This window comes from Osmerus mordax, chromosome 18, assembly GCF_038355195.1.
Source record: "Osmerus mordax isolate fOsmMor3 chromosome 18, fOsmMor3.pri, whole genome shotgun sequence".
Classification (NCBI taxonomy): Eukaryota; Metazoa; Chordata; class Actinopteri; order Osmeriformes; family Osmeridae; genus Osmerus; species Osmerus mordax.
In genome coordinates this window covers 10,521,309-10,546,890 of record NC_090067.1, presented here as the reverse complement: position 1 = coordinate 10,546,890, position 25,582 = coordinate 10,521,309, and the positions used below count along the sequence as shown (strand labels likewise).

At 48.1% G+C, this 25,582-nt stretch overlaps 1 protein-coding gene across 2 annotated transcripts; it reads left to right on the top strand.

Annotated features, from left to right (window-relative positions):
* Window positions 1-226: 226 nt before the first annotated feature.
* Window positions 227-17,194, top strand: hibadha (3-hydroxyisobutyrate dehydrogenase a). Of its 2 annotated transcripts, none has more exons than XM_067255551.1 (8): window positions 227-318; window positions 1,324-1,484; window positions 1,653-1,762; window positions 1,996-2,117; window positions 10,602-10,735; window positions 10,910-10,986; window positions 15,083-15,239; window positions 15,488-17,194. In XM_067255551.1, the coding sequence occupies exons 1-8, from the start codon at window positions 249-251 to the stop codon at window positions 15,644-15,646; spliced, it is 990 nt and encodes a 329-aa protein (XP_067111652.1). In that variant the 5' UTR covers window positions 227-248; the 3' UTR covers window positions 15,647-17,194. The 2 variants fall into 2 exon arrangements, with proteins under 2 accessions (XP_067111652.1, XP_067111653.1); XM_067255552.1 differs by having other exon boundaries at window positions 279-289.
* Window positions 17,195-25,582: the final 8,388 nt, after the last annotated feature.

The following is a 25,582-nucleotide window of genomic DNA, read 5'->3' as shown; positions in this document are numbered from 1 at the left end:
CGTTGTATAGTTATTCTGATCAGTGGAAGCAAAAGACTGAGCACATGAGTTTATTAGCTGCATGTCCCGCACTGCAACTAACAAGCAAGATCACACAGGATGTTCCGCCTTTATACAATTTCCATTGGACACAGCACTCTGTGGAGAGTTAGGATTGGTTCAAATAATCGTAACTCCTAACCACCTCCCCTTTACTTCCTGTCTTGACAGCTGCTGTCACTGAACGCCGAGGTCAAGGGGAAAGAAGCATGGCCGCCTTGTTTAGAGGGTCTCGGAATTTATTGCAAAGGTGCAATAAACATGTCGACCTGGTGCTCGGTAAAGTATAGTCTCATTTGTCCATACTCCATTAATTGGTGTGCCTAGTGTTTGCAACAACACGGGATAAAGGCATTCGAAATCACAACCTGCTTTCCTTAAGCTAACGTTGCCTAGCCTAGCCTTGTCTGAAGATAATGGCAATACTGTCTGAAAAAAATCTTTGTCGACCACCAACTGCTTATTTCTTTAATGCATTAGCTGAAGACAATGTGGTCTTCAACTGACGCAAATGAGATGTGAGCATTAGCAGTGAACTAATTGCATCTTGCTAATAGAGTTTGACAATGCATTTAGCCAACAATTGGATTCCCTTAGCTGGCCATGCCTCAAATCAGTAGTTTGCAATTCCCTATTGACTTATGCATTTATTGTAATTTAGCAAACCTAATGTAAGTCAGATTTCAAGTAGATACACATAACTGTTGTCCTTACTCTAACTTAGTTTTCCACATTGATTGCTAATATACTAAGATTCCTTTAAATCACATAATAATTATGTTACAACCAGTCTCATAACTGCATAACCTGACATGGTCTCTCAATGCCTATGATTAAACCTACACGAAAAGAGCATGCTGTGTAACTGAGTGAAAGCAGTTGTGTACAGCTTTTACATAATATCTCTGTGTCCAAAGATCGCCTGAGTGTTCAGGGGAGTACTGATTTCAGTTATACCGGCTCAGACTGAAATGAGTATGCGCCGCTAGTCAGGCCTGCTATCAGCTCATCAGAATGTGGGGGGCATGGAAGCCTGATAATATGGTGACCTACTGAGAATCCTGACAAACGGCACAGTCAGAAGAACATAAAAAAAGAATGTTCCATTGTTTAGGCTGTATCAACAGGGGTGCTAGTTTGTCTCAGTGTGTCGTGGTCGCACTGCAACAAAATTGCACAGAATCAAAGTCCCCAAGTGTATTTTCATGAAATTATACAATGAAGAAATACATTGTAGGTCTAACTTGGTACCTAAAAGTCTCCCTCTTCCTCTTTCCTGTCTAGTGGCAAACAGGTCAATGGCCTCTAAGACTCCTGTAGGCTTCATCGGCCTGGGGAACATGGGAACTCCCATGGCCAGGAACCTGCTGAAGCACGGCTACCCTGTCATCGCCACCGACGTTTTCCCAGAGTCCTGCAAGGAGCTGCAAGACATGGGCGCACAGGTAGTAAACGTAGTACAGAATGGCTATCGATGTCTTGGCTTTTCTGTGTGTATTTATTGTTGCCATCACTGCTAGTCTTCCAAACATGTTTCTCAATGTCTGTTGTTGTTGTTGTTGTTGTTTATCACTCCTTTCTCTTCCATCTCCTGCCCCCTCCTAATATTTCAGATCCTGGATGCCCCAGCAGAGGTGGCCGACAAGGCAGACAGGATCATCACCATGCTCCCCTCCAGTCCTAACGTCATAGAGGTCTACACCGGCCCCAACGGCATCCTCAAGTAGGCATCTCCCTCTCCATCTCTATCCACTCCCTTCAGGTCCCTGTCCTCATCTGGAAGGAATCCCTCCAGACGCTGGCTCTAAAAAAGCAGTCACCGATGATGGTGATTGGCTTGAGGGACCACGCAGTCGTGTCGTCGAGTATTGGGCTTCCTCTGTTCCACCCGCATGCTGACTTTGACCACCGTTCTATTTGGTGCTGCTGGATCTGTGATGGTGCATTTCCCCTCAGGAAGGTGAAGAAGGGAACGCTGCTGATCGACTCCTCCACCATTGACCCCGCCGTCTCCAGGGAGATGGCCCTCGCCGCTGAGAAGATGGGTGCGGTGTTCATGGACGCCCCCGTGTCGGGAGGTAAGCAAAGAAAAGACCACAATGTTGTCAGTGCAGGATTCCGACTGTGCTCCAATAAAATCGCATTGTTTACTGTCCTCTGAGGAGGAGGAGATCATTCTTCTGTTTGTGGAGGAACTCGTTCATGTAGCACCATGAAGGCGGGAAAAATCCACACTGAACCATCTCTCTAACTACCTGTTAGAAACATTTCAAATAGAAGATTCTGTCTTTTGTCTCTCTTTTTTCCCTCACTTCCTCTTTTGCTCTGGGAAGTGTTCATCTGAACAGACCCAGGCACACAAGCAGCAATGTAAACCATGTCCTGTAGCTCTAAATATAAACACGTCTGTATATACAGTATCTATAAATACTCCATGGCTATATGTTTTTATTGTTTATAACATGCAGGCTATAGTTCAGTTAATTCTCTACAATGGGAAAAAATAACATGTTATTGGTGTTAGAATATTAATCATTTTGGTGAAGGTTTTTGTATTGGATATTGAATAGGGGTTAGTAGGACATGTTGTTGCTATGGAGCGGACTAGCCAGTAAGTTTGCTCGACGACGTAGGCCCTGTGTTTTATTGCTGCTTCAGACTAAAGGCCTTAAAGGCAAGGTTAAGGTTTTAAGTCCTCATTATGTCTGCCCCGTCTGTCTCAGAGCTCCCTGACAGTGCCCAGGTCCAGCCGTCTCCTAATGGCTTGAGCCGCAATGGGGAATCCTGTGTCAGGGCTTTTGATGTTGATGGAGCCGTAATGGCGGGTGTCCCATGTCAGTGCCTTTCATGTAGATAAAGAGACATAAATGAGAGAGAAGCTGCCCCCACATGGCATGCAGTCCTGGGGGTGGGAAGAGATAAGGAAGGGGAGACACACAGCTGTAAAACTCCATCTCAAACCAGCCGGACCAACCTCCGGACGCGCGCACACACACACACACACTTGCATTATGCTGGTAATGCTGCATCACATTCCTTCTTACACTTGCAAAAAGGAAGACCCATAAATGTATGCATACACGCACTATACGTAAACACACTATGTTTACTGGCTGGCGTCTCCAAGGCCGACTAGCTGGAGTCGGCGAGATCAGTTCCTTGTGAATGTTTCCCAACTATTTTACTCCTTTACACACACACACACAACATACACACTTACCAGCCAGCCTATGTTTACATACTGTGTGGTGGGCTGTAGTTAGTGTGCAGTGCTGTGTGAAGGCTTTTTCTCTCGTGGCTCTTAGCTAAGCCTGTTTTACTGTCCTGAGATGGACAATGATTTACCTGCTTCCTCTGGCATGAGCCCTGTAGACGCCCATATTCTCAACAACCCCTCCTCCAAATATCCACACACACAAACAATCCAGTCCACCATACTACCCCCTCAAGTACACACACACACACACACACACACACACACACACACACAGCCCTTGTATAACCCCCAAGACTGGGGATGAGATTATTCTGGTGAGGATAAACTGAACTTGGTAATAGAGACGTCTGGAGGAGTGGGCCAAAGGTGAACTGGGGGTCAACTCCGTGGTTAAGGCACCTAGACCTCTCTTTATGTTCCTCTAACTTTTCCCTGTTCTGTCTTCTTCACTTCCAACCTCCTTGATGTTAAATGTGGTTCCTCTGATTGGTGAACCAAGGTGGAAATGTTTGACAGACGGCCTCATCCATAACTTGGACAAGTTGTCACACACCTCACAAAGTGACTGTGTTTTTGTGTGTGTGGGAGGGAGGGGAATTTGCATGCTGTGTTTTGGCCAGGAGATGGCACCCTATCCAAATGAGGAACCATAGAGAACCATACAGAGGTGTGTGTGTGTGTATGCGTGTGTGTGTGTGAGCAAGGAAGCGAAAAGCATGTGGACCCTTTGCGATCATACGCATAAACAAACATAAGCAAACAAGGAGGAAGTGATGGTTTGCTCTCTCAGCGTTTCTTCAAACACATCTTCATCAATGTTTTCACACAAGGATAGTAGGACATACATGGGCACACGCACATATACGGACACTCTTAATTGCCTCCCCTCCACACACACTTTCATGTTAGGGTTTTGGGGTTTTCTCCTATTGTTTTTAAATTTAGATTTTCTTTTGATATAAAAATGATTCTGTCTGTAGAGTGAGGTAGTGTATATTTATAATGTGTGTGTGTGTGTGTACGCTAGTGGCGTCCACCTCGTGTGCGTCACTAGGGGTTTGGCAGGCGCCCCTGGGGTCTGAGACGAAGAATAATAACCCTGTTAAAAAACGACAATCAAAAGAAACCTCATCCCTCGTTCCCTCTCTCTCTTTACCATTATTGGTGTCTCTCTCTCGTTCACTGACCAGTTGCCTGGCTTAGCCCTGCCTGACCCAGCTTTGTTCTGGCACACACGCACACACACACACACACAAACAGACACACACTGTCAACAAGCCACTTACAGTGCATACACCCCCTCAAAGCCGTACACAGACACTTCCTGCTCATACACACTTTCATTCCCTCTTACACACTCACACACACACACACACTTGTACCACTGTCTGGTGTCGTTAAAAGTGTCCGCATGCAAACTAGACCCACAACAAAACGCTCTCTGACGTCACGCCCTTTGTTTGGGGTGTTGGCACGGCAATGGCAGAAATAGGAGCTCTGGCTAACAAGCGCCGGAATCGTTAGCAGTAATTACCCAGCATGCCTGCGTCTGCATGTCTTAGCCGGTGGTACGCCGCCACATCGCTAAACGGACGATGACTTTTGAAGGGTTTTAAAATAAAAATTGAAAGCTTGTATTGTTTTTCTACACTGGGAATTGTGATATCAGTGTCTGGGAGAGAAAGTGTGTGTGACACAACGGCACTAACTCTGTTGGGACCGTGGGAGCGAGTGTGAGAGAGTGCACATATGTATCGACTGAGCCACCAGCTGTATAATAATTTTGGGAATTGAATGTTGATGTTAGGATTCGTCCACAACCATTATGTGAACAGTAAATGTCTGTCTGTGTAATGTTTGAGGTGCCGGTGTGCGGCTCTGTGTGAAGTGACCCTCTATCCAGTCCAATGCAGCCCTACATAAGTTATCTAAACAACGCAGTAGCTTCAGACTACCAAGGGGTGTAAGGGTTAGGAATGAGAGGGGGGAAAGGGAAGCAGGAGGATAGAGAAGGAGATGGAGGAGAAGGGAGAGAGGAAAACAGGAGGACGAGAAGGGAGAGAGTAGGTAAAGAGAGAGGGGGGGAGAGAGGGGAAGGGAGAGAGTAGGTAAAGGGAGAAGGGAGAGAGGGGAAGGGAGAGAGGGGAAGGGAGAGAGGGAAGGGAGAGAGCAGGACAAGAGGGAGCGTGAAAAGGAGGAACCAAGAGGGGGAGAAGGCCTGGCCTGCTGTCAGTGTTGATGACTAACCAGCATTAGAGAGACTGAGTAGATTAGCATAACAAGCACTTTACTGAGGGGTCCCCCGACAAGTGGGGTGGAGGGTGGGGGGAGCGATGGAGAACTGGGGGAGTGGTGGTGAGTCACAGTTGTGATAGAGAGAGAGGGACAGTTGGGGAGGGTTTCAGACAGGAAAATGGGGGGGGGGGGGGGGGGGGGGGTTAACTATATTGTATACTGTAGAAAAGGGATTTGGGGAGAACCAGGGGAACGGGGGTCTGAGAGGGGGGGTCTAGTCTGATCCCCAGATGGGAGCAAACCCACAGCAGCTGGGGAACTGGCCCACTGACTGACTGCCTGGGTGCCTGTGTGCGCTTGGATGGGGTGTAAATGTCAGCTGGTTGATGCACCAGTCTTGCTTATAAGGCTCTCTGTCCATCAAATGCCCTCAAAGCAAACCCAGCATGTCACTCATCTCAGATATGTCAGACTCACTGTGTTTGTGTGTGTGTGAAAGAGTCGCTCATTAACGCGTTTCTTCAGAGCAGTGGGGATTGATTGTGGATGTCTGTGTTCTGGCCGTTGACCACACTCCCCTGTGGATCTCTCCAGCGTCTGACCAGTACCACCATCACTATCAGAGTATAATAATGATGGGGATCAGGGCTGTGGTCACTGGGGGTTGAGGGGGGGATTGGCATGTCTGTGACTAGGACATTGACCAAGATTAGCAAGAATTTTAGTATAGTTGTAGTCAATTCTCTTTCTGTAACACTCGACGCTTGGCAGTCACTTTTCTCATGGGTTTTCTGGTGTTTCTGTGTGTGTGTGTGTGCGCGCGCAAAAAGGTTCTCATGGCCCACGCTCGTAAACTCCTCAGATAAAGACTGTTTTTAACATAAAGGAGAGGCATTAGCGAAACTGGCAGACAAACTGTTGAAATTGCTGTTTTTTTATGTGCCAGTGTGAGTGATTTGGGTAAACGCTCTCTCCCCTCAGCATTTCATTTTTTTTCACTCGATATCCGTCAGGCTTTTACGAAGCTTGTTTGGGTTTTTAATTTGTTTGAGAAAATATCTCCCATGTCATTCTAGTGCCTGGCCACGTATGGGAGTTGGCTGTAAACATTCAGTCTCGGTTAAGATTCAGGTCTAACCGCAGAGCCCCACTCACTGCATGGAGTCTTTGCTCTTAAGAAGGAGTCGGTCACCTTCAGTGTGCTCCGGTAACCTTTTTGATCTCTAGTCAGTATATACTTTAATACACACCCTCATGTACAGGTACACAAAACACTGGCTCTTTTACATTTACATTTACATTTAGTCATTTAGCAGACGCTCTTATCCAGAGCGACTTACAGTAAGTACAGGGACATTCCCCCGAGGCAAGTAGGGTGAAGTGCCTTGCCCAAGGACACAACGTCAGTTGGCTTGACCGGGAATCAAACTGGCAACCTTCGGATTACTAGCCCGATTCCCTCACCGCTCAGCCACCTGACTCCCTCCTTTTAGATGTATCCGTGTGTAAAACAACACATGCTTTAAGTAAAAGGATATTAACTTAACAAGTACTCTGTAATCATGTATGGATACAATATATTAAGAGATAGGCCTAGTCCTGGTGTTTCTGTTGGAGGGTTTCTTTTTATGGACAATCCCAGGGAACAGAGCTGTGCTGAAGCACATCGTCAACTGCATCGTTCCCCTACTAAGGCGTGGGAACAGCCTCCCGTGCGTGTGTTTGTTTGGCTGTTTGTGTGTGTGCGTGTGTTTGTTCAGCCTCATATTCACAAATGTAGTTTCATTTAAAGCCACCACCAATAAAAGCGTCTGCTGCTTCACACGGGCCTCGTAACCCAGGGAGACGTCCTCAGAAGCAGCGCCTGACGTCTCTGAGGCGGCCAGCTCTGGCTCCGCACCTGTCTGCCGTCCTCACACACAAGCCAACACAGCCACACAACCACACGAACATGTGCACACAGACCGCTTCTAAATGGACTTAAGTTAAAAGGACGACAGCGCCATAATGAATCGCTTCACTTGACTATTTGACTGTAATGAAAAAAGTGCTAATTAATTTTGTGCTCGTTACAAGGGGACAGAAACCATATAGCTCCCTCAGATCTCCCCCGCCCCCCCCGCCCCACAGGCAAACACACCACCGACTCCTGTATGCTCAAGCTTTTCTCAGTTGTAGCTTTTTTTGTTGTTGGTATCTTCATCAAAGCTTAGTGCTGAAAGCAGTAATACCCCAACACGTCGGCATATTCACACACAATGACGGTACGGTATACCATGTTAAATCTGAGAATTGTCCCTGGCTCTGCTCCCCGTTCTCTGGGCCCTAAAATGGTGGCGCTGTTCATTAACCCTCATGCCAGTTCAGCGTGGTCCAAGCGTGGTTGAACCGTGGTCAGGCTGGTGGTACTGTGCCTCAGGACTATGTGGTGGCCAACCATAACGTCTCCCTGGATGCAGATGAGAAGGAGCCTGCCGTTTCCCAAGGGAATCGTTCCCCAAAGGAGAGGAGACCAGAGTTGCAATATTTTTTTTTTCTTTTCTGCTGCCATCTTCTCCATCTCCATCTCCCCCCCCCCCGCTCGGTCGGCTGTTCCCTCTCCTCCTTTTTCCATCTCTCCCCCTGTTGTGTAGCGATGGTATTGTCTCGTGTAGGATCTGCCGAGACGTATACCTGCTCTAGGAGTACATGTGTATACACTTGCCAGCTTCTCCACTCCCTCTCCATCTCTCACCCACCTACTGAGCACACAGGTTTGATTCCCCCCCACCCCCTCCCTGTCCCCCTGCCTGCCTGGGTCCCGGTCCCTCCCCTAGGGGGCGACGCGTGGTAACGCAGCGTTAACGACCCGGTGGTGTCGGCCCAGTCTGGATGGATGAGCTGGTGTTCCCAGCGCTCCGGAGACTCATTAGAATTCTGGTAGAATCAGTCTTCTGACAGGACCGTCCGGAGCCCAGGACGCCCCCTCCTCGTCCTCCCCCGCACACACACACACACACACAGACACAGACACAGACTCACTCACACAGACTCACACACACACACACACTCACACATACAGACACACTCACACACAGACACAGACTCACACACACACACACATACAGACACACTCACACACACACACACACACTCCCCCTGTGTTATGCTAATGATGTGTTGTTCTTCCTGCACAGCGGCGATCTTCCATCATTTCCTGTCTCTGCTTATAGAAATCCACTACAGATCATAAGCGCTTATTATGGGTGATTAGTTAATTTGAGAGAGGGAGGGAGAGAGAAAGGGAGAGAGCGGGTCTTTCTTTTTCCTTCTCTCCCTCTCCCAGTCCCATTCTCTTGCCTTTTTCTTTCTATCTCTAACTCTCCCTTTCTCCTTATCTCTCTCTTTGTCTGAGTGTAGAGATGTGTATTGATCAGCATGTTGGCTGTGTTATCAATAATCTCCTCTTTAGTGATCCAGCTCACGGTGATCTCCACTAATGAACCAGCACAGTTGTCACACAACTTTGGTCGTGTCAGCTTTAAGTGTGTGTGTGTGTGTGTTTGTTGGAGAGAGCAGGATGTAGTATATCCCCTCTTTTTTTCTTTCCTCTTAGACCCTGTTTGTGTGTGTGTGTGTGTGTGCGCGTGCGTGCGTGTTGACCATATGTATACATTATCTGTGTGTCTGTTAAGCGCATGTGTCGCAGTGGTCCACAGGCAGCTGCTGCAGTGTGGAGTTTGGGTTGATTATGTGGCCCTAATGATGCAACGACAGCTCATCACACACACACACACACGCGTACGTGCACACACGTAGAAACAGACATGGACGCACTGCGGCTTCACACACTGACAGCAGCAGCTAATTAGGGAGGAGAGAGAAGTGGAGAGAGAGGGGCTGATGTATATATTCATATGCTTCTGGACCACAGAGAGGTACAGTATGATTAGTAGATCCTCTCCTGTTCTGTAGTTTCAGCTCCTTTCTCTCTCTGCTAATCCCTGTTTAATTATTAACAGCAACATTATTAGGCCTTCACCATAAAGCGGCCTTTCATTAGAGCTACACGGCACCCTGAAGAGCCGACACACAAACAACATGCACAAACAACACACACACACAGACAAACAGCTGTGTGCTCACACTTATCTTTTACACGCAAATGGGTGACCTTTACTGAAGCCCACTGCGTTGGTCAGCATGAGGTGCCCCATGTGTCACATCACTGTCCCCAGATACTACTGGACCAACTGAGGTACACGAGAGGATGCATACAGGTACAGTTTACCACTTGTGAAGTGTCCGATAAAATATTTACTTGTGCCTCTAACAGTGGGTCTGTTTAGTCAGTGTGTAAGTGTTATGGGCTGTGTGTGTTTCTGGCTGTGTGTGTTTCTGAAGGCGTGTTAATGTTTAGGGTTAATCAATGGTGCGTTAAGAGGGTGGGACCGTGGCAGATGAGATTTGGGCACAAGTGGCCCCAACCCTGTTTTTTTCTTAACCGTTTTATTTCTCCGCTAGTCGGCCACGTAGTCGGCCTCTATCTGCTCCATCAGGGCCCGTCAGGACCCCTTCGGGGGGGGGGGGGGGGGGGCGTGGAGGTCCCTGCTAAAACACGGCACGCTCCTTAAGCCATCGGGCACTGGGAGGGACGCCTAATTGAACATGATAAAGTGTAAAGTTAATTACCCCTCACGCCTGTCACCAATACCCCCATGGGGGGTGTGTGTGTGTTGGGGGGGAGGGAGGGGGGAGGGGGGGGGTGTGGCCCCAGGCACAGCTGTTGGCCTGTGTGAGTGAGAGGACAATAGGAAAGCTTCCCCTGGGGGTCGTGTGGACCATGATAGGAACAATCGGCTTTTAAAGACACCCCAGTCCTTTGAATGCCCCCTCTCCTAAACACTGCTGTCCCACCATAGTGTACACACACACACACACACACACTCATACCTAGGTTCTGTGATGGCTGTTCCAGCGTTTTGGAGATGTTCATAGTTGGGAAGATTTGCTTGCAGTTTTTTCGGGATACTAGTGGTATTCAGTCAAACGCCACCCTGCCATCCACTAATCTGTGTTCACGGAACAATAACACTGTTTGCACGTGTGTTTTCACTCTGTGTGTGTGCAGGTGTGGGAGCCGCCAGCCTGGCCAAGCTGACCTTCATGGTGGGGGGGCTGGAGGAGGAGTACCACGCTGCTCAGGAGCTCCTCACCTGCATGGGCGCCAACGTGGTGTACTGTGGCCAGGTCGGCACCGGGCAGGTACGACCACACACACACCATGTACGAGTCTGCATCCAGACGTTCTGGTGTCTGGCCTCCCCTAGAAGGAACACTCCCAGGTCAACAGGGGGAAGCAGAGGATGGTCCTCCGGACACATGTACCAGTGAACATGCGTGTGAGACGTGTTACAGTCAGTGTCCTCTGTCCTCCAGGCAGCCAAGATCTGCAACAACATGCTGCTAGCAATCGGGATGATCGGAACCGCTGAGACCATGAACCTTGGCATCAGGTACACTTGGGGTGTGTTTGTTTGTGCGCGGGAGGGGTTTGGGCTGGGAGGGGTGTAGAGGGGTCAGCCCAGCCCCCTCGCAGACCTGTCATTGGTGGAGTGAGACGGATGAGGGGGTGGAGACTCGCATTTACATCCCCTGATTGAGCTCTCAGTGGAGCCAAGTCCTACTCTGCCAATGAACATTGCTCAGAAACTACACTTCCCATCAGGCACCGCTGTCTAATGGGGTTCAGACCGAGCTGTGTATATGGAGTATTTCTCGACACCTCAGTCTTCGTTTGCATGCTACTCTGACAATTGATCCCTTTATTTTGGAAGTCTAGACAGTGACTGTTGAATGGAGTTCAGTCACTCTAGCCAGGGATCCTTTCATGAGAACTACACATCCCATCATCCTTAGCGATATTGGCGCAGCTGTTGGTAATGTGGATGCGGCTCATTATTCAAGGATGCTTAGTTAGCTTATTCCACATCTTAAGAAACTGCAGCTTCTTGGGTGCGGCTCCATGTAGCATTGTGTTAGCTTTAGAGAGGCGTGTGTGCTTGCACGTGCGTGTGTGTGTGTGTGTCCATAGTGCAGCTGTATTAGTGCAGCTGATTTATCTGTGCAGAGACGGAGAGGGAAAATTGGCATGAGCGTTCGGGCATAAATCCCCCCACCAGGCCTCTGAAATATGGAGGCATTACAGGAGCAACACAGATTTACACACCGCCACGGTGTTTCTGCTACACACACAAACACACACACACACACTCTCACACACACTCACTCAACATTTAGAAGCAATATCACAGATCGTATTCCATTCCATCTCCGTTAATAGCAAAAATAGTGGCCATTGAAATTCCTAATATCATGTTCAGTACTGTTGTACAAATTCCAGCCGGTCGCCTGTGTATTTCTATCACTTGAGCGTATTGTTTGGAGACGTTTGTCTGTGTGTTTTCCCTCCTCCTGACTGCTCCATCTCTGGGGCTTTATTAGGAGGACTGACAAAGACAGTCATCGTTTAGAGAGCCGACACCCGTAAATCTCCCACGCTGCATTGCGGCCCGGGCGCCTTATGCAGAATGGAGCGAGCGTGCACACACAGGAGGAGGACAGAGCGCTCCCAGCCAATTTACAGGGAAACAGCAATAACATTTTATCATGCTGTAGTAGGGCCTGATAGAGCTGCCCTTTCCTCAATACCTGTCCTGTCCCCCCCCCTCTACGCACACACACACACACATGCTGCCTGTCCCATCCATGCTGCTAATTTGTTGATCTCAGATGGAAGCTTGGCCGTCTCCGACAGAGCATGACGTTCCCTTTGAGCAGGGAATGGCCCTGCATGACAATTATAATGACGCACACACTCTCACACACACACACACCTCCTTTCTCTCCGAGTTAATTCCCTTTTTCTCTCCCTCTATTCCCTTTCTTTCAATTTCGTCGCATTTTTATCCCATCCATTTTTTCTGTCCACCCCCCCCCCTCCTCATTCTGTCTCTCTCTCCTCACTCTGGTGTCACTTCAGTATGCCTTCAGTCAGCTGCAGGCAAGGCTAGCCCTGATGTTAACGATGCAAATGAAGGTAGGAGGCGGTGAAACTGAGGCGGAGAGACTGAGGGAGAGAGACGGAGACTGAGGCAGAGAGACTGAGGGAGAGAGACCCAGGGAGAGACTGAGGGAGAGAGACCCAGGGAGAGACTGAGGGAGAGAGACGGAGGCAGAGAGACTAAGCTTAAGAGCTTATGGTTCACCTTGCATGCTCATATCCATGTATTTAGTTATGGGCATATTTACACAAACACGCAAGACTCCTTATACAGTATAAACGCACAGATCGGAGAAACACTGAGTTGAGTGCCATATAAGGTCAGACCAGGGCTACACACACACACACACACACAGACACACTTTACCCCCCGCTTTGTGAATTAGATTGCAGGCATATGTTCCAGATGAAGATTAAAGTTGGGTGATAAACGCGCTTGTTACCTCTTAAATGTAATGGTAAATGCGTGTGCGTGAATGTGTGTGTGTCTGTGCACGAGCGCTCGTTAGCTGTTTAATGTAATCATAAATGTGGAGCACGCTTCCTCTCCCGGGGCTTCCAGGCTGGGAGGAGAGGCTGGGCCCACTGGTCATGAAACAGACAGTTAATATCACTCCAAATGAACTCCACCTGCTTCAGCCCCACATCACTCCACATCACGCCCTCCCTCCCTCTCTCTCTCTCTCTCTCTCTCTCTCTCTCTCTCTCTCTCAGCTTTTCCACCCTCTTTCTCTCCATCTTCTTCCTGTTTTGTCCTTTTTCCCAGTTTTCTCCTCTTCCCTGTGATGGCATCGCTCCGCAACACGTCTGTGTCTCCGTTTGGTGTCCTCCGTGTCAATCTTGTTAAAGCGTGACGTGTCCTCTTCTCCACGCAAATTACCTCCGCCGAAGAGCAACACTGGCGCGGAAGCTAATAACTGTGTGTGTGTGATAGGAAAGGGAGCGGGGGTTCATTGATTTATCGTTAAACAGGACAACAGCTCCCCGTCAGCGTCTCTGCTCGCTCTAACAAATGATCTGTGCGCTCGGACGCGCTTTATTGTAGCACAGCCAGTAACCTTTTCAGCTGCTGACCCAGAACACAGGGAGGGGCTGTGTGTGTGCGTGCGCGTGTGTGTGTGTGATGGGGAGGGAGGGGGGGATGAACGATGTCAAACATATGTCCCCTTGAGTCCTGAGACGGGGAGGTGTCTGCTAGGCCAGCAGGAACACATAGGAAGAGGGGCGGATGAGTTGGTGCGTGTGTGTGTGTGTATATAGGAGGGCGGGTGGCAGGGCAGTATACAGACAAACTGAAAAAGCCTTCATGAGTGAGACTTCATAAAAAAAACAAGCAAACACACTGTCACTTATCCCACATTTCCAAAACAGTCTGTAAACGCGAGAGGGAGAGAGAGAGAGAAAGCGCCTGAGACAAAGAGAGTAAATGTAATTCCCAGCCTTAATTAGTTAGTAGACAGCTAATAAAATCCTTGTGGCAGTAATGGTAGAATGAGAGCCAGGTGGAGAGATGGAGGAAGGGAGAGGGAGAGATGGAGGGAGAGATGGAGGGAGAGATGGAGGAAGAGATGGAGGAAGAGAGAGGGAGAGATGGAGGAAGAGAGAGGGAGAGATGGAGGAAGAGAGAGGGAGAGATGGAGGAAGAGAGAGGGAGAGATGGAGGAAGAGAGAGGGAGAGATGGCAGAGGCAGGGAGGCCTCTGGCCTTAAAGACCCATGATGGTTTAATAGTCATATTGAGAGCAGAATAGAGTTACAGGCCTGTAAGCTATAGCAGTCTGTGGTGGGCAGGGATTGATGTGGTCAACTTAACACTGCCCTTTAAACTGTTAATACAGCAGCAGCAACATGCAGACAGACCGACAGACCGAGGCTCCAGGGCTCCAGGCACACCCTCTCTTAGGCTGAGCGGTGGCCGGTGTTCAGCTTTTTCTGCCCTGAACCAGGGTGGGTTGGTTGGGCGTGTTGGATGGAATTGCATGTTTTGCACTCGCTATCCGATTTTGAATCCGATAACACACATGGGCAGCAACGCACTCAACGCGCAGCCCTCATTAATGCTACTGGAACACGGACGCTCTGACGGGGAACTCATCTCAATGAGCTCATTTATTCTCCTCTTTTTTTTCTCTCTTTTTCCTTTTTTATCTGGTCCTTTTGGCAGCAGATTGCTATGGAATGGGATTGGGCTGGGGGAGGGAGATATGGGAGTGTGAGGCCATCTGTGTGTGTGTGTGTGCGTGTGTCAGCGAGGTTTATGGCCCCCCTGTGCTCCTTAACCACTTGTCCTCCTCTCTTCATGAACGATGGATGATGAAGGATAGATGTCCTGATAAACATCAATACTGCATTAGCCGGTATTACCAGCTCTTACCCATTAACTCTGAGGGATGGACCTGGACACAGGCCCAGGGTTCAGCATAGGTCAACACCACCCCATCTCCTGTTCTTTCTGTCTTTCCTTCTCGTTCACTCTCTCTTTCTCCCCCCCCCCCAATACATACGGCCCAGTTCATCTCTTTTCACTGACCTCTCCTCTCCTCCTGTCAGACTGGGTTTGGACCCCAAGCTGCTGGCTCAGATCCTCAACATGTCGTCAGGCAGGTGTTGGTCCAGTGACTCCTACAACCCGGTGCCTGGCGTCATGGAGGGAGTACCCTCGGGCAACAACTACCAGGGAGGCTTTGGCACCACGCTCATGGCAAAGGTCTGGTCCCTTCACCTAACCCTGCTGACTTTCAGCCCCTTTTCTCGTCCGCTATCTCCGTCTGTATCTCTCATGTTTCTCCTCCTCCTGAATGTCTTTATACATATATATATATATATATATATATATATATATATATATATATATATATATATATATATGTATATATATATATATGTCATTCTCTCTTTTCAACTTTGCATACCGTATGTATTTATGTCTCCTCCTCCTCTCCGTCTCTCTTGCAGGACCTGGGTCTGGCCCAGAACACTGCCACCAACACCAAGACCCCCGTCCCCCTGGGCTCGCTGGCGCACCAGATCTACCGCGTCATGTGCGCCCGCGGCTACGCTAACAAGGACTTCTCATCCGTCTTTCAATTCCTGCGCGAAGAGGAGGGGCAGTAAGGGGCGATGTACCAACACCACCACCACCACCCCTCCCCCCCAACCAACCACACCCCCTTCCCCATCCCAACCAATGGAGATCCCCCTAAGATTTAGCACAGATCTACGGACAGAAATGACTACAAAGGGATTATGGGATGATTATAGTTTAAGATGGGAAAAGGTTTAACTGGCCTTAGATCAGTGTCTGAGGTTATCTCTCCCCGTCGCCCGTTCCCCTTCCTAGTCCAGGGTCAGCCAGGTGATGTGGGGGGTTGGGGAGGGCCGCTGTGGGGTCCAACTCAATGCAACGTGTGGTGTGGCTGTTTAGAGGTTTATGCTACGGTTGACAGATCAGATAATGTACATCGGTTGTACTTCCTGTTCTTTGTGTTTGTTTGTTTGGCTGGGATTTTGCCTGTTACCCGCGTGAGACTCAACTTGCCTCTTAGTCAGACAAAAGAAGAAAAAAATACACAGAGAAAAGCAGCACCCCTCAGTCGTCAGGTTAGTTCAACATTGACATACGAGTTGTTTTGGGGTGATTTAAAGATTGAGTTATGAATGTCGATCAACATTATGAAGAGTTCATGAATAATATGCAAGAGTATAATTGCCAGCTCTCCAACTAAGGACTATATTTCTCACAACTCTCTGCCAACACACACACACACACACAAACAGTGTTACACCTGGTTACCAAAACACCCATTCTACGGGGTTATAGTTTCTCTCACTTTGTCACTCAACTGTTTTTTGGGAGGGGAGTCTGAATTGAATGGGAAGATATTAGTATTGACTGAAGTAAATGTTTGTTTATTTTCCATCCATTTAATTATCTGATCATGAACTTGTTTTACGCTCCATGGCGTTTGTTTTTGGCACGATCAACACTTGATCACCACGATCAACACTTACTGGATAGGCCACTTCCACACTTGACGTACTGTGAGATGTCATTGCCTGCAGCTCCTGGGTCACCTTTGCACTCTGACCAATGTTTGCGGAGCAGGGCTAGTGAATCCTTTGATATACCTCCTTACTGTAGTTTTACAATCTTAACATACCTCTACTCTGCCTATTACACCTCTTTAGGTTCAGTTAACGGTCTTTACTTCCAGGTTTTACTGATTTACAAATGTCAGTTAAAAAATATCGCCTTCCCCACTGCTCCATACCTCTCTTATCATGCCAGCTTAACATTTGCGATCCTCTTTCTGTTCTCTGTTACTCCCCCATGTCCTCTTTCCCTTCCAGTTCCTCCCTCTCTCCTCTCCTTATCGTTGTCTCTCTCCCTTTATCCTTTTAGTCTTTGTCCTCTCTCGCTCCCTGAGCCCAGGAAGCATGTCTGCATAAAACGCCAGTGAGGGCGGGCCCAGCTTGACCCTGTGTCCATGTATATAATGTATATTTCTTTTGTTTGCTGTATTAAGGATAAACAGAATCGTCGTCACGGTTTGTTATTTTTTTGCTGTAAACTGGTACATTTGTGGAGCATCTCTTCTTGGCCTCTGTTCTGTAAAAAAAAAAAAGAAAAAAGAATACATTAAAATAAAATAAAAAACCGACCTACTGTCCAGAATAAGAGGATGTTCTTTGAATCTCAACACTGTTTTGTCCTTTTGTTGTTGTAGACAGTATTTCACTAAGTAAGTTGGAGTTGAGATGCTTTGTTGGTTTCTTTGCCCTTCCTCCCAGATGTCCAGATCTAGTTGATGGGACCAGGCTGTAGCTCACCAGCAACGACCTTACTGACATGCATTCACACACAAACAGGATGCATGGAGGGGGTATGCTGGTGTTCCATTGGTCGTATTCAGTTAGGCAGTGCGCTTGTAGGTGTCTCAGTTTGTCTCTGCCAGTGCCCTGTCTGTACCCTGTGTGTCCCAGTGCCTGGCCTGACCAGGAGTGTGCTACACAGCCTTGTGGTTGGCTGTTGTTCCCTTGTCCCTCTAAAGCTCTTCAGCAGAACCTCATATAACGCCCAACGTCAGTCAGGAGAAATAGAAGCACTAATCTCAGAATGATGCCCTTATTTCCATCATTACAATGAAATAGGCAAGAAAAAAAACAATTGCGGTTTTGTTTTATTTATTTTTTGGGGGTTGGTCTTTTCTTTTTTTTTCTTTAAGGTTTTATTGAGTTGGTGTTGTCTTAAGTGTTTGTCGGGAGCGTGTAGCAGACTGTGGCTAGCCATGATGGTGAAACGGTGGTGGCATTGCCTCGTGACTCAATCTGATGAAAAGTGGAGGACTCAACATTTTCTCAAAGGTCAAGAGTCAACCTAGCGAACCTGTTTATATTATGTTTTAGTTTTCTTTAGAGGATAGATTAGGAAATAACCAGTGGGTAGGCTATAATTCACTGTAAGGTGATTTTCTATATTGAGAATGGGTATTTGGTTTAAGAGGAACTGTGACAGTCTGTGGTGGGGCCACCTAGAGTAGTCTTTAAAGTGCATTCACATTATGGATGATAGTTGAACCAAATCTCCCAGACTGTCAAGTGCAGTAGCATTCGACAGAGACTTGACCTCGGCTAACGCAGTCTTGTTTGAGGTCTCTCCCTGCCTATCTGATTCATATTTGGGTGTTTTAATTCGCCAGTGTTTATGAGTAGGCTGCTGAGTCGGCGGTTTTCTCATTAAAAGCGACTTGAAAGGATACTATAAAGAAGCCGCGGTGAGACGGGGCCGCGCTGACGTCTGTATGGGTCGCGACCGACTGACGGGCCGGCCAGTCTGAGAGCCTCACCCTGCGCCAGTCAACCAGTGACGGAACGCAGCACCATGCAGCCCAGAGAGCCGCTCCTTCTTGGTTTGGATCTTGTATTTACAATCAAGCTATTCTACTGTTTAAACAGAAGTCTAGTACTTCAGTTGACCTCCCTCACACAGCAAACATGACTAATTTTCTATTCACTGACATTGTAACATCTGATTTCTTTAACCTTGTCTTTTTGAACCTATCAATTAAGCCTACAATCCCCGCTAACTAGAAGTATCTTCGTAGTCCTACTTGTGTCTGTCTAAAAGCCACGACGACGTTCATTCTTTTCCCATTATAAGCGTTGGTGGATCCTCTCCGCGGTTTAATGACACTCTCTTTAAAGCAGAGAAAGTGGAGGCACAGCGAGGGTGCACACGGCTGTTTAAGTGGCTTGTGATTCATATCAGACGAGTTAAAAGGCGCACAGAGGGTAAATTAGTGGCTGTTTATTAGCGGGAATAATGTCTCGCTCAGCGATGCGTATATCCTAAATAGACTCGCTATGTTGCGCGCGCTCTCTCTCTCCCAGTAGTGGGCTAACTTGAAGAAGGGGTGCTAACGATGTTTTAAACAAGCCCATACCTCACAGGAACATAACAATTGTAACATTCTGCCCTCGTGTAGGGTACCACACCTCATACACACATACACTCACAATATTCTCCCCCTCTCATTGACACCGCTTAGGTTCATTAAAGCAGCGCTCTTTAACAAAGAAAGGTTGGTGCACAACATATCACTGGTGACAGTAGAACACACAACTCCGGCTAATTATCCCTATGGCGTCCTTATTATGATATGTATGAAGACATGGCAAGCTGCTATGAAGCATGTGTCTCTAATGCTGGATATGAGGTCACCCCTCAACAACATGAGTAAACATCAGAGGAGGCCATATGTACCTGTCTTCGACTTCACTCCGTTATGCTCCATGGATCTGTCTCAACCTCTCTCACCCCCTCACTCACCCCTGGTCTGTCTCTCTCCCTCTCATTCTTTATTTCCCTCCATCACCTTTTTCACCTTTTACCCTTTCTTTTCCTCTCCATCTCACAGTCCCCATCCCACTCACCTTTCTCTTTGCAACCTCTTCATATGCAGTCTATTCTTCTCTTTTTGCTGTTGTCTCTCTTTCATTCTATCTCTCTCTCTTTCATTCTCTCTCTCTCTCTCTCTCTCTGTGTCACCTGTGAGTAACGACAGGCAGAGGTCTCTATTTATCACCCTCTACTGCACATGCTCAGTAGCGCTTCATTATATTAATTACTCTCATTGGAAGAGTAATCATCAGTCCCACCAGAATCCATCTCGTTGCGGTTCCCACGGCGACGAGGACCCGACCGCCGTTCGTACTCTAAATAATCACCGGTACCGGTAACAGGCTGGCGCTTCGTGGCCCCACCGGACCCACCGGGGTGGGCTGTAAATACCCAGGGGCATCGCTCCTGTGAAGGAGCATCCATCTATGCCACAACCCCAGGGAGGACATTAACCCTAACAACAGATTCAGGATCACATGTTATTTCATACCTCTAATGGTTGTGGTGGCTACCAACCTTGGGTATTCTGATTACTGATCTGTGGCTGGTTGCAGCAACACGCCGAGAACAGACACAGGGGGCCTTTGGTGTTGTTGTGTGTGGAGAGACTGTGATGCTTTATACAAAGCGAACGTACACATCCTAATCCAGTTAGGGAGCCTGCTCAATCAGGGAATATGTGGGAGCCCACTTCTAGAATGGCTGCATTCTTATGGCCTTCAAGATGGCCTCACAGAGATGGAAGATGCTAAATGAAGATCTACAAAATAGAAATGCAACTATTTAGAGCACCAAGAAAAAACGACTTATTTCAGGCACGCTAAACAGGAGGTAAGATGAGATCCTCACTAACAGAACAGCAGCTCTAAAGGACCATTCACTGTCATGTTTAAAGCTCTCTTCATGGTCAATTGACCCGATGCCTCATCCTTGTCTTTGCTAATTGAACATTTAGCGGGAGGGAGAGAGGAGGAAAAGAGAGAGGGGATAGAACGAGAGACAACACTGGAGAAGGGGAGGGGGTGGGCGAGCAGAGAAAGAGAGGGAAAGATCGTTTAGGAGGCAGAGGCCTCATTGATTAGGCGGTGAACGGTGCAGTGTTTCTCTCTGGGATCTCAGACACATTAGAGCTACATAAACACCCATAATTGGTTGGTTTCGAGTGGAGGGGAGCAGAGCAGTGGCACTGTGAGGGACGTGGGTGTGTGTGTGTATTCTGGAAAGAGGACGCATCGCTCCAAGAGGGATTGAAGCCCAGATACCCATGGCAAGGACCGTGTGTATGTGTGTGTTTGTGTGTGGGCTGGACGTCCCAGGGTGGGGAAGGAGAGTGCAGTAGATTACTAATCTACAGGTATCTGATTGGCTGGGATGTCAAGAGAGAGACTAAGTGTAACCGAGATGCGAGTGATTCCCAACTTTATTTACTGTACTTTAGAGGCTCCACGTTAGCCACAGTTTGCATGAGCCGCTTTGCTAGTGGACGGAATAGGGAGGGAAAACAACGACGGGCGTGAAAAATCCAATTTAAAATGTTGCAATACCCATTTAGCACGATATCATTACAAATGCGGTATATAAATCTAGGCTGGCAACCATAACCCAAGGTTTGGTCCACAGTGTTCCTGTGTCTGTATACACATCCCAGTATGTGGAAGAGAATACCATGGGATGTTTCCTTCTGTACCTGAGCGCTGAATCCATCAGGCCATAATACCTCCTGACGGGGCGGAACTGCCCCTCCCCTGGGGTGCTGCGTCATGGGCCGAATGGAGCGCTCGCTGGACATGGAATGATGGCTTAGCTCGGCCTCTGCTGTCATCTCTAATCCTGTGCTCTCATCCACAGAGCTGAATCTTCATCTCTCTCTCCAGGCGTGCGCAAACACACACACACACGTATGCAACCACATCCACTGCTACACACATAGAAATGTGCTGTCACATACAGTATAACCAGTACACAAAAACACACACACACACATATAGTCACACAGCCAATTCGGATGCTCTCTGCATCTACTTTGCTGAATCTCCATATCCTGTGTCGCTGGGTGCTAAGTCACCATTATGGCTTCTCTCATACACACACACACAGGACGCTGTGGCCCCAGAGCACTGGGCTGTGGTAAGCAGGTAAATATAGAGAGGACAGGCTTTATTAGAATAGAAAAGGGCCTGCAGCTGTCAATACTAAACAAGAGGGATCGGGCCTGCGTCTTTCCCTCCCCAGCTCAGGGACACACGACTCTTCCTGGCTATTCCCAGCAGCGCCATGGCTTTTAGCATTCAGACAGACCAGACCACCGCCATTGTTCTCTCCCTTGTGCTGTCTCACACGGTCCATGTGTGGGATTATATCTTTGCCTCTCAACAGTACAATTTCCTTGTGATAGGAAGTGCTTGTGTTGTGTGTGCGCGCGAGTACGTGTGTGTCTAATGATCTCATGTATGAAGAAAGGTGTGTTTGCGTCACGTATTTGGTGTGTAACGGCCCTGTTTATTACCTTCTAATCAATACCCCGGAGTGTGTGAAAATCACCTTTGGACACCACATACACCACAACATCACCTTCGAATACCACACACACACGCTTAATTGTGTACGTGTAAACCAATCGCAACAAAAAATCTGAGAATGAAACTGGAGGTCGTAGAGTCGTAGAGTGTGTGGCCGTGTCTCTGTGGCCCCTGAGGTGCAATCTCTTCAGGAGTGTCAGTGGCTGTAACGCTGCTGAAGAGTCTGGTCATCCCCCCACCGCCTCCAGCAGCCATTGATTGCGTCAACAACCAGACAGAGTAAGGGGCCATCACACGCATTCCTCCCTCCTCATTCCTTCTCTCTTTCCTTCTCTCTCTCTCTCTCTGTCTCTCTTACTCTATCACTGGATCAATATTGATTATTATCTTCAAACTGCCTGTCTTTGGGGTTTGAGTGTGAGGAGGTCCGGACGAGATGTGGGGAGAGGAGGAAGAAGTGATAGAAAGAGAGAGAAAGTGGGAAGAGTCAGATAAAGGATGAGTAGGAGGGAAGATATTGATCTTTTTTTCGGGGGGGGGGGATTATTATCGTGTCCCTTGTTTATGAATCTGTAAAAAGAGGGAATGGAGAGAGGAGGTAAGGAGGAGAAAACTGCTTCGGTGTTTAGGTGGAGAAAAGGAAAGAAGACGATTCTGTGTGCATGTCTGTGCAGGTCGCGTTCCTTATCAGTTTAATTTACAAACACAAGAAAAATCACATTTCGAAGGAACTTTTCGAATTTCTTTGCATCAACAAGACTTCTGGTCACCTTGCGGATGTGCATAAAACGGTAACCTTCACTACATACTACGGTCAATCGAGACCGGAATATGTGTGTCTCTTACCGCCCCCTCCCTGCCCCTGCCCCCCCCCCCCCCCACCACCGACTTACATACTTGTCTCTCCGTCAATCACGCTGCTCGTCACGCCCATGATCGCCATCGACACTCAGATGATGGAAGTGAATAAAACTCATTACAGACAGTCAGTATGAGTCATGGCAAGACGCTAGATGTTGCGTTTCTTGCTCCTCTTGTCCCCCCACCCTGTGTTTTATGATGGCGAGCGTGCTCGGCCCCCACCTACTCATGACACGCTCCATCAATTCACACCTACCGACTATCTTACTCCCCTCCATACTCTCATCCCTCTCAGAATGCCCCGTCCCCCAACTCGAGTGAGTCACGAAGCAGAAGACAGTGCTGAGTGTGGAAGTAGGGAGGAGAATGGAGAATGGTGGGATAGGGGGGAGGGGGGAGAAACAAGCTTTGCTGGTTCTTATGCTTCACTTCTTGGCCATAGAGGCTGACCACTGGCTCCTAACTATCTAACTTTCACCATGCTCTAAACTGACCACACTGACTGTTGAAACCCGACATAAACAAATCGTCTACCAGTGACTCATCGCTTTCTTTAACCTCTCTCTAGACCGGGTGATAAACTGGAGGAGGGAACATGGTGCGTAAACAAACACAGAGCGGCACACCTCAGATCTACCCTGAGAGAGAGAGAGAGAGGGGGGGGGGGGGGGGGGGGTGGCAACACCAGAGGTCACATGATTGCAGGAAAAACCTATAAAAGTTCCATTAACCCATGAGGATTTGGAGAGGCTGTGTTTTCATCCAGGAGACAGGAATCACAAACAGAGCATCACCATAAAACCTCTCTCTCTCTCCCCACACTCCCTCTCCCCCCACTCTCTCTCTCTCCCAGTCTCTCCCCACCTCTCTCTCTCCCCCCCCACTCCTCTCTTTCTCTCCCCCCCACTCTCTCACTCTCTCTCGCTCTCTCTCTCTCTCTCTCCCTCCCCCCCACCCCCCCAACTCTGTTTGAAAACAGGAACTTTCAGTCGGCCCCCCTATCCTCGGTTAAGAGTTCCTGTCTGTTAGTCACGAGATGGGAGACGCCACAGGTATGTTTGTCAGCGTCACAATGTCTGTCCTCCAAAGCCAACCAACCAGCTATTTATCCCTCTCATTCCTTGTGTCATCAGTTGTGTCATTCTTGGTGTCTCTTAACATGCAAAACATTCAGTTGTCTTGCCTGGAAATGTGTTACCTGCAAACACATCAAGACATCATAGCGACGTGTCATAACAACACACACACACAGACACACGCACAGGTCTCAATACTGTGCTGTCTCCCACCCCTCCCCCTCCCTCACCATCAGTTTATAGGTTTGGGAGGTCTGCTCAAAGGCAAAGAGAGTGACTGTTCTTTCAAAGCATCCATTAAAAACACTAAGCACAGGCTCTTAGCCCCTCACTGGCACCGTTCCTATCTGTCGCTACTATCTCCCCCCGTCTCTTTTACCTCAAGTTAACCTAACCTCTCTCACTTAACCCTGTTCAACACACATGTCCACACACACGAGACACAAGCTCACAAAGACCCAGGCACGCAACCATACCAGACACTTGCTGACACATTGTGTACAACCCCACTTCAGCCATCCTCAAAGCTCTATCTGGGATCCGATTAACTAGCCTGACCCTAACCACTGGGAGGGAACAAACGGATCCAAAGTCAGAATTGAAGGGCCCGAAGTCCTTCCTGAAGCACTTCTCACCAGGATGTTCAATTATGTTATCGTTGATATCACAAAAACCACAGCTATTGGGCAGCAGCGTTCAGAGTGAGTGGTCGGGACGACTCAGCAATTTGCAACAACCGAGGGGGGTGGAGGGAGGTGGGGGGAGGCTGAGGGGATGGAAATGAGGGGATGGAAATGAGGGGAAGCCCGGACACCCCTGTCCCAATGGAGGGGTGCAGGGGGGGGGCAGCGTCCGAGTGTGACGGTCATGGGACTGGCAAATAATGAGGATGCATCACCACGGCACTGGGGTGCTCCATCACGAATACACACACGCACGCTAACACAGACAGCAACGCAGCATTGCACACACAACCACACACACACACACCACACATTAACGCAACATTGTAGGCACACTCACCGTGACATGTATGTGTGTCATGTGTATTTGGGAATTAAATATATTTACTGCTAATATTCAAATTAATACAAAAATAAAAAAATAAAAATAAAATTATCAATATGTATCTGTGTTAAGCAAGTGTCAAGAAAATGTGTTGATTGTGTCTCAAATGTCCATTTTAACAGAAATGGTGGCAACACACATGTTCTGTTGTGTGTCTCAGCACAATCAGGCTGTGGGAATAGGATTCTGTTTATGTTCTCCTTCTGTTGTGGATTCTGTTTGATGATTCGCTGGGAAAGGAGGGCAAAACTTTCCCTGTCGCCATCAGCGACTGCTGCCGTTGCCGAGCAGTAAAGCAGCCAGCGTGCCGTAAAATAAAATGAGGTGTGGAGAGAGCTGGACTGGCCTGCAAAGCCACTGGCTGCTTGGATGCTCGTAAAACAATAACACTCTCTCATAAAACAAAGTGCTTATTAAATCATTTTAAACAATATCGGATGATCTGGGTTTCTTCCACCGGCTGGGCGCCACAAAACAACAGATCTGATGATGAAAGAAGCTAAACCTCCAGACAAAAGCTTGTCACATGATCTGCAAGATTTTGAACAGGAGAGTTGGGACATCTTGGTACAGAGACTTAACCTTCCTTGAGCATAAGGTGACCATCAGATATCTCTGACTCTGA

Bases quoted from the DNA above. Each gene is read 5' to 3' on its own strand.
- hibadha (XM_067255551.1), top strand. From the start codon at position 249: ATGGCCGCCTTGTTTAGAGGGTCTCGGAATTTATTGCAAAGGTGCAAT. The intron at 1,485-1,652 runs GTAGTAAACGTA...CTAATATTTCAG, and splicing joins TGCAAGACATGGGCGCACAG to ATCCTGGATGCCCCAGCAGA. The intron at 1,763-1,995 runs GTAGGCATCTCC...ATTTCCCCTCAG, and splicing joins GGCCCCAACGGCATCCTCAA to GAAGGTGAAGAAGGGAACGC.